At 47.7% G+C, this 9,223-nt stretch overlaps 1 protein-coding gene across 3 annotated transcripts in view; it reads right to left on the bottom strand.

Annotated features, from left to right (window-relative positions):
* Positions 1-2,161: 2,161 nt before the first annotated feature.
* TP73 (tumor protein p73) overlaps positions 2,162-9,223 on the bottom strand; it is a 33,432-nt gene continuing 26,370 nt past the window's right edge. For all 3 annotated transcript variants that reach the window (XM_087944483.1, XM_087944481.1, XM_087944482.1), the window contains 7 exons: positions 8,978-9,120; positions 8,500-8,588; positions 8,067-8,191; positions 6,522-6,676; positions 5,940-6,072; positions 5,343-5,436; positions 2,162-4,212 (listed from right to left, as the gene is read on the bottom strand). In XM_087944483.1, the coding sequence (XP_087800609.1) occupies positions 3,889-4,212; positions 5,343-5,436; positions 5,940-6,072; positions 6,522-6,676; positions 8,067-8,191; positions 8,500-8,588; positions 8,978-9,120 (1,063 nt within the window). In that variant the 3' untranslated portion in view covers positions 2,162-3,888. The remainder of the gene's footprint in view (positions 4,213-5,342; positions 5,437-5,939; positions 6,073-6,521; positions 6,677-8,066; positions 8,192-8,499; positions 8,589-8,977; positions 9,121-9,223) is intronic.

Raw genomic sequence — 9,223 nt, 5'->3', positions numbered from 1 at the left:
GCGGAGAAATACTGCTTTAAGACACTTAGAATAATTAGTGTTAAACAGGGTTAATATTTTGGCTACGGACAGTCAGAAATATTTACTTAGGAATGTGGGGAAAAAAATATGCATTTCTACAAAAGTGATTCTTTTTCCCCTCCCCGTAGAAGGGAAAACAACATTTGAAATACATTTATTGTATTACCAAAAGGAAGAGAAAAAAAACACCTTACAAAAATAAGAATTATTTTTTTTTTGTTCCTCAAAAAGATCATTACAACAAAGCAAACATATTTAACCATTCAAGGGGGGGGGGGAAGTCCATTTCTGTCTGTTTCTTGGGCTCCCAGTCAGATTCCCCCCAAACTGAAGCCACGATTGTTGTCTGAATGATCACCCCAGAAAGAGGCGGATATATTTGGTGTGTCCTGAGCCACACTCCCCGAAAGCCACGAATTCTAAACAGCCTTTAAACTCTTCGCTGCGTTATTTGTGGTACAGGTGGTAGTCCTCGGGGTACGACCACAATGGAGGCCGACCTTTCTGCCACTAAGTGAGAGGGGTTGTTAAACGACTTTCGCCTGATTTTTCTTTTTCCTGCCGTGGTTGCTAAGTGAATCTGGTTCCCCGTGGAAGGTCGCCAAAAGAGGATTACGTAAACCTCGGGGAACCTGCAACCGTCATAAACACGAGTCAATTGCCAAGCGCCGGAGTTCGGATCGCGCGAACCACGGGGATGCTACAACTGTCGTAAGTGTGAAAAACGGCCATAAGTCGCTTTATTTTTCCCCCAGGCCCGTTGTAACTTTTTCTTTTTCGTGGGAGAAAATATCCGTCTGGCACACGTGTGGATTGTTTAGGTATGGCCAGCATCTCAGAAACTTCAGCTCGGCCCTTTATGGTCACTTAAGGCCATGGTTTGAGAAGTTAGATATAGATTAACAGAGTTGGAAGGGACCTTGTAGGTCATCTAGTCCAACCCCCTGCTAAGCAGGAGACCCTACACTATTCCTGACAGATGGCAGTCCAATCTCTTCTTGAAAGCCTCCAATGATGAATCTCCCACAACTTCCGAAGGCAACTTCTGTTCCATGGTTTGATTGCTCTCGCCGTGAGGAAATTTTCTCCTTATTTCCAGGTTTTAAGTTGTGGAGATTTAAATTGTGGGGATAATAAATCAGTTTTTTTTTAATCTATCACTGCCCTATCCTGAAGCAAAGACTTTGAGATGACAAGATCATTCTCCATCTCTTCTCCTATTTTGGCTCCTCAAGCAAATGAAAAAAAACAAAACCCCAGAATCAACCATCGTTCTCCTTCAAGCAAACAAGCCAGTGATAATAGCTTCATGGCTTCTTCCTGGACTATTTTTTATTTTATTTTTTGCTGCCAATCTTGGCTTACCTAGAAATCTTCGATAGTTAATACTGCTGCCAGGGAAAAGTGGGGTCAGAAAAGGCATTTCTCTTACTCCCACAATATAAGAGATGGAAAAGTTATATATATTTTTTTCCTTCCTTTTTTTTGAAAGTAAAGTGCTTCAACTGGATTTCCACTTGGCCGGCGTGATTCGATCTCGGGATCTGGGCTCACAAAGCACAGTTTGAGGATACCTCTCTCAGTTGGCTCGGGGAATTAGTTAGACAAGGAGGAAGTTTTTACCCCTCATCCTTATGGGGGGGAACTGCTAAGAGAAATGGGGAATTTGAAATGACCTGGAAATGTGTTTGCTTGCGAAACAGCCAGCTGTTTCAGTACACACACACACACACACACATACACACAGCAGCAGCAACACAGCGTAACACCCAATTGTGCGAGCAAATAAACCAAGCCCTGTGAATCTCTTGTTTGGCTGAGAGAGGTGTTGCATTAAAAAAAATATTAAAAGGAATGCTTTTGAAAAGTCAACTCAATCCTGGACTTGGCTGGAAAATCTTGATTTTTTTTTCTTTCCCTCCTGCAAAAAAAAATTTGGAGCACTGTTAAATTGGGACCTCAAAGCTTCCACTTGAAAGCTGTGAGAACTGTGGTTGGGATCAGAGGACAATCTTCCAAAATGAACACAACCTTCTTTAAAATATTTACGATCCGTTGAATTTACTCTTGGGACTAGCAAGTGTGAGGTTGTTTTTTTTTACACTTTCTTACGCTAAAAGATTTTAATCAGGAAAGCCAATTATTTTCTTCTTCTTTTTAATCCTAGCTATTTCTCCCCCCCACCTTAAAATTACCCGGGAATTTGCTGCATGTTTGGAATGGAGATTGAAAAATGTACGTATGTTAAGTTCTCATGTAGGTGTTACGTATAGATCGCTTATCTTGGGGGTTGTTGGTGACCCACAACCCCCAATGACCCCTGAATATTTCTCCTAATTTTATCATTAAGCAGACTGAAACAAATATCTTAGGCAGCAGATTGTGACAAGTGGGAAAACTTTGCATCCGTAAATGACACCCATTTTCTGAATCGCAACCCTGTCACACGAGCATAAATTACTTCTGCAACATAGGAAATGTGACTTTGGAGTTCATGGCAAAGCACATATAATTTTAAAAAGTCTGTTCCTGATGGAGATTGGACGGTCAGTTTAGGAGTGGATTCCCCAAGCCGAATTCATCCATGAATTTTTATCCCTTTGACTGTACAAATAAGTCTTTCTCTTTCTCTCCAAACTTAGCAACTTTAAGACTTGTGGACTTCAACTCCCAGAATCCCCCAGCCAGCCATTTGCTGCTGGCTAGGGAGTTCTGGGAATTGAAGTCCACAAGTTGCCAAGTTTTGTGGACTTCAACTCCCAGAAATCCTTAAGTTGCCACGTTTTGTGGACTTCAACTCCCAGAAAACCTTAAATTGCCATGTGTTGTGGACTTCAACTCCCAGAATTCCTTAGCCTGCTATTTGATGGTGGCTGAGGAATTCTGGGAGTTGAAGTTCACAAGTCGCCAAGTTTTATAGACTTCAAGTCCCAGAATTGCCCCATTTGGTGCTAACTGGGGAATTCTGGGCGTCCACAAACCTTAAAGTTGCCAAGTTAGGAGATCCCCGGAATAGACACCCCAAATGGTCAAACCTTGGTGGTAGACAAAACCACACCCATCTTAAAATAGCTTACATAAACCTTACGACAGTGGTTAAATACAGTTATGTACAGCGTATGTCTGCTCCAGCGGAGCAAAGGATGAACCTAACTAATACAAACGTCACTTCGGTTTGTTGACCGAGTTATAAACATTTTTTTTTCTTTTGTTGTTGTTTTCAGTCTACGTAGCACTGTAGAAAAACAAACACTTTTTGGCAGTCCGTTAAGGGAAGGGATTGGGGGGGCTTGGGGAGGCGGGACCCTCGTTTCTAGATTTCTTTTCAACCAAACCAGGGGGGTGGAATTGAGGAGCAACGAAGCCATTTTTCAGAAGAAAGGACGGCCGTCGTTGGAGGAAAAATTGAGGATTGTTCAGGAACGAAAACCAGCCCATCCTCTCTCTCCTTGTGGATGCAAAATCGACCCCCAGATTGTTCAGGAAATTCAAATTTTCATCGATTTCCCAATTCTGCTGATCGGACGCATCTCTTCCCTTCTGGTTGGTTTGCATTTTTGTGCGAACAACGTCGGACAAAACGTACGAAAGTGGAAATGCAAGTTTTTTGTTGATTTTCCCGAGTCTGCTGGTGGAACGCCGTCTCTTTCCTTCTGGTGGCGGTTGCACTTTGGCAACGACAATGTCGACAGACGTACCAAAGTTGGACAGCGCGGAGGTCCCATCGCCACAACCTCTCCGAAATACTTTTTTGTTTTGTTTTGGAGGGGGGTGGCTTCAGTCTGGCGGCAAAATCTATGGGGTCCGCAGGCCCAGCTGGCTTGCCCCAGATCCCTCACTCCCCCCCCCCCACAACCTGAGATCCCTTCAATTGATTTCCCCCTCGAGAAATTCCTCTTTGATGGACTGTTTGCGGGATTTGCAATCTGGCAGGTCGAAGCCAAAGTCTGCCCATTCATCGGACCCGCTCCGATTTGGGATGGTGATGGTGTGGCGAACTCGGAAATGCACGGCTTCCATCACGCGCTGACGTTGCAGCTCTCCGGAAGTCCCGATGGAGATGGTGGCAGCGTTGCTACTGCTGGAACGGAGGAGCGGCTGGCCACCGTAATCGTGGCTCTGCTTCAAATCCTGGAGGCCCCTCCAGATGACCATGCGGTACTGCTCCGGGATCTTCAGCGCCGCAAGATCCTACCGAGAGATGGAAGGCGCGGATCAACTCTGGGTGGTTTTCTTGCCAACGTTTCGGGACCCAAGTAGGTCAGGTCATAACTGACGATGTACTGATGACATTGCTTAGTTGGGCAATGAAATGTCTTCAAGAAAACCACCAGGTTCAGAGAGCCCCAAGAGCCCCATAATCCTCCTCCTCCTCCTCCTTTTCCTTCTTCTTCTCTCTGCAAACCTCACTCGTTGCTAACACTGATGATGTTACTTAGTTGGGTAATGAAATGTCTTCAAGGAAACCACTAAGCTCAGACAGCACCAAGGACTCCACAGACCTTCTCCTTCCTCCTCTGCTCTCCTCCTCTCCTCCTCCTCCTTCCTCCTCTCCTTCTCCCCCCCCCCTCTCCCCTCCACAAGCCCCACTCCCTTCTAGCACTGACAATGTTCTCTAGTTTGGTCATGAAACATCTGCAAGAAACCCCCAAGCTCAGGGAGCACCAAGGACCCCACAGTTCAACCCTGATCTGCAAATATTCTGTTCAGGAATATTTGCAATAAAAAGAAAACAACAACCCAACACCCTCCCCCCAGCTTCCCCCAATCTGCCAAACAATCTCCAGCTGCTTTCACTTTCGGGGGAGTGAGTGGGGGGCAGGAGAAGGCAGCCTGTATCCATCTTTGCCACCGGATATGAATTTAGTTTTTTGTTTTTTTGCAAAACGGGCCAGTCCTTGGATGGGGAGGGATGGAGGCCTCAGACGGAGCGAAGGGGGAAGGAAAGAAATGGGTTGGGTCCGGAGGTGGGTATTCAGCCGGTTCTGACTGGTTCTGGAGAACCGGTAGTGGAAACCTTGAGTCGTTCGGAGAACCGGCCGAAGCCGCCTCTGACTGTCCCCGCCAACCCCACCTCTTCTCTGCCTCCCATCGAGTCCCAGCTGACCGGCTGGATCTCCTTGGGTTGTCCTGCACAGGAGAACGGAGCTGGAAAGCAGGTCAGTGGGGTGGAGACTGGGGAGGGAAGGGGGATTTTTACAGTCTCCTTCCCCTGCCACGCCCACCAAGCCACGCCCGCAGAACCAGGAGTAAACGATGTTGAATCCCACCCCTGGTTAGGTCTCACAAAGCAGGGGACCTTTCCAAACAGGTGTATTTACCTCCAAGGTCAAATTCTGCAGGTGATAAAGGGTCTGTAAACCTTGAGAAGTAAAATAGTCGATGCAGTTCGGGCAGCCTAATCCGGTTAGAAAACTGCAAAGGGAAATAAAGGAGAGAGAGAGAGAGAGAGAGAGAGAAAAGAATTATTTAGATGAAATCCCAAGGCCCTATCCCAATCTTTTCGGAAGGGTATGCTAAGGGGGTTGCGATGCAGTGGTGGGCAAGCACTACAAAACCCATCCTCCCCAACAAGGGGGGGGGGGCAGCCGGTGCCACCTGCCCAAATTTCTGAGAATTGGGTTTCAAAAAGAGCCTCGGGGGAGCAGAGTTTTCCGGAATGACATGTCAGGAGGGTGATTTTTCCAGTGGTTTTTTTTTTCGGGGGAGGGAGGAAGAGAGGTATTCTAGGCCAGGGGTTTCCCAAATTTGGCAACCAGCTGCGGGGATTCTGGGAGTTGAAGTCCACGAGTCTTCAAAGTTGCCACGTTAAGAGAGACCCCCCCTGGAATTGCGTGCAGCCCTCAGCCCAAAACCAGCTTGGTCCAGACAGGATTTAAGCACTGGCCCCCGCTCCCCACCACCCACGGCACCCATACCTGACAAGGCTGGGGTCTGGGTTGTAGGGTGGCGGGGGAGTGCAGTGCGAGCTGGAGACCATCGGCTGGGAGGAGTGCACCCCGTTCATCTCTCCGTTGGACTGCATGGTGTGATTGTTGAGCATCGTCGGGCCTGAGGTGCGGAAAAGAAACAACGCCCGGTGAGTTTACAAATCCCATTTTCCTTGCAATTATGGTGTCCTAAAACTTTCCTATGTCTGTTTTTGAGTTGCCATAAACAGGGGGAGGGGGGGATCGGAAGGAGCATTACAGCAGTTTAAAAACCAGAAGTACATTCCGCTCTTATCTTAAAAAGATTGTAGCCTAGGCTACCGGATCTTCTGCCCGTGAAAATCCTTCATTGGAGAATGCTGACAGCCGTTTCAGTAACTTCAAGCGGTCAGTAAATGAACTCTTGTAAGTCAAGGACTACCTGTACTTGTAGAAGTGATGGTAGGGCCAGAAACTCACAACGGCCTGAACTGGTTCGGGTTCAACCAACCCTGGTTCCCTGAAACCATCAGCAGGGCAGGTGTGAAATAAGTTATGGGGATACCTTTGAAAGGGGGGGCAGAGTCTTACCCATAGGCCCAAGGTTGGGTCCCGTGCCAGGCCCCTGCTGAAGAGGCTGCCCCACCAGCTGGTTCACGGATGGTAGCTTGTTGATGCCTCCTGGATGAAGCTTGTTCGCGGGGGACAAGACCGGGCCATAGGACGATGGAGAATGGAGGTGCGTCCTGTGGGTGAAGGGAGCCGAGAGTGAGTCCAAGACATGCCAGGAGGGGGGCACCCCTCCTTCCAGCCGGGCCAAGGTGGTGCCCTCCCCAAAAACCAATGTGGAGAGATATGGGCAGTTGATTTTCCCAAGCAGGCCACATGAGGGCGCCAGTCAGCTGAAGGTTCTCCTGCCCCCTGTAGCCTATTTTTATTTTATTTCAGGGGTCCTTGGTGCTCTCTGAGATTGGTGGTTTTCTTGCAGACATTTCATGACCCAACTAGGCGACATCATCAGTGCTAAAAGGCAGGCGGGGTTGCAGAGAGAGGGAGGGAGGAGGAGGACTGTGGGGTCCTTGGTGCTCTCAGAGCTTGTGTGTGTGTGTGTTTTTTTTCTTTCTTGCAGATTGTTGGAATTCATTGTTGGAATGTCTTTGTATGCAACAACTACAGTAGTATTCAGCCAGCAGATGGCAGTGTTTACAAATGTGGATATATGATATTAATACTCTATGCTCTTTTGTTCTATGTAAGAGTTTCCTGTTACAGTTAAAATAGTTGAGGAGTAAAGCACATGGTTATTGTACTCTTTGCCCTTTGGTGCCCTATATAAGCAGAATTTCTAACAGATGTTCCATGAGCCAGCTAGATAACATCCTCCGTACTAGAAGGGAGTGGGTTTGCAGAAAGGTGGAAGTGGACAACGACTGGGGGATCCTTGGTGCTCTCTGAGCTTGGTGGTTTCCTTGCAGATGTTTCATGATCCAACTAGGAAACATCTACCAGTGCAGATCCTTCTCCCTTTTAGCCCCCATGATGTTCCCTAGTTGGGCTATGAAACATCTGCAAGAAAACCACCAAGCTCAGAGATCACCAAGGACCCTACAGTACTCCTCCTCCTCCTCTTCTTCTCCTCCTCCTCTTCTTCTCCTCCTCCTCCTTCCCCCTCTTCCTCCTCCTCTCTGCAAACCCCACTCTCTTCTAGCATTGATGATGTTCCCTAGTTGGGCCGTGAAATGTCTGCAAGGACCTTCAACCCTGAGCTACACACACTATTATTATTTTATATAGTTATTTCATTTCATTTCTAATTCCCAATTGACCTCATGCTGGCTGGACAGGGACAACTTAAGAGCCCGAGGTGGCCCTTAAGATGCCCGGCTGTGCTTTAAGCCATTCTCGGCCACCTCCAAGACTTGAAATGCAGGATTTACACGTTTCATAGGAGCAGCCAGACATGAAAGTCCCAGGTACAAAGATCCGGGCTGCCCACCCCTGTTAGGAGAAGTGAACCTATAAATTAACACATGAGATTTTGGGCGTCAGCAGGATTCCCTCCTCCCCGTCATTTGCAAAGTTTTTGTTGCAACAAGGAGACAAAGGATGGGGTGTGTGTGTCTGCGCGGGACTCACTGTCGCTGCAGAAACTGCTGTTGCTGCTGTCGGTAAGAATCGACCAACTGCTGAGGAACCAGCTCAACCAGTTCCAAACTTTCTTTGATCTTCATCAGCATCTCAAAGTTTTCCCGACCTCGAACCTGAGCGAAGGAGAAGCAGAGGGGAACCGCTTGGATCCAAAGGAAGCCACCTTGGGGACTACAGCTCCCATCGGCCTCCGCCGACGGTGGGAAAGACTGAGTGCCGGAGATGAAATTATCGGGAACGAACTGCGGCGTCCCCAACTTGGGTCCCGCAACCTGCAAATATTTCTAATTTTCAGGGTGTTGTTTGTTTTTTTTAATTGTAAGAAACTGGGTGCCAAGATTTTTATTTTTTTTATTTTTTTTAAAAAAGGCACGAATAACGGGATTTTGGGGGGGATTTTTTTTGCAAATTTACTACTTACGGGCACGTAATACGTTTCCTCCTCGCCGTGCCTCCGTTTCTTAACCCCGGCCCCCAACGCTGGGATACTTTGCGGGTTCTGTTTGAAAGCTGGGAAGAATCATAGCATCACAGAAGGGAAGGGACCTCGGAGGTCATCTAGTCCAACCCCCTTCCTGAGGGCCAGGAATCCAAATAAAAGCTTGGAATCCTAGAAGGGAAGGGAACTTGGAGATCATCGAGTCCAACCCATGCCCAGGGGAAGAATCTAAACTAAACCTTAGAAACGGAGAACGGAAGGGGAATCGGAGGTCATCTCGTCCAACCCGCTAATACAGGGCGGGAATCCGTTACTACATGTTGGACAATGCAATATCCTGGAAGGATCCCCCCCTTTAACCCGTCTTCCTAAGCTGATGCCTTCTCTCCCATGATGGGACTCCATTTCCCATCTCCCTAACCAGCCTCCAAGGGTCGGGACCCCCAATCCAAACACTCACTCCTCTTATTAGGGTTTCCGTTCTTCGCAGCGTTTTCGTTCAGAGCTTGCTGTTCTCGGAAGTGATCCTCATCGGCTTTCCGGTCTCGTCCTGGACAGGCACAAATCCGGCCTTCAAACGATCGGCGGCCCAAGACTTGTCCACTACAGGGGAAAAAAAAACAGCACAGATCGTCCTCGACACAACTGAGCCCCAAATTTCTGTTGCAAAGTGAGAAATTTGCCTCGTTTTACAAACTGGTGACTA

This window comes from Notechis scutatus, chromosome 16, assembly GCF_049901735.1.
Source record: "Notechis scutatus isolate UNSWTSFEM ecotype Mainland chromosome 16, rNotScu1.2, whole genome shotgun sequence".
Lineage (NCBI taxonomy): Eukaryota > Metazoa > Chordata > Lepidosauria > Squamata > Elapidae > Notechis > Notechis scutatus.
Note: the sequence above shows the minus strand (reverse complement) of the source record. Positions and strands in the feature narration are given on the sequence as shown.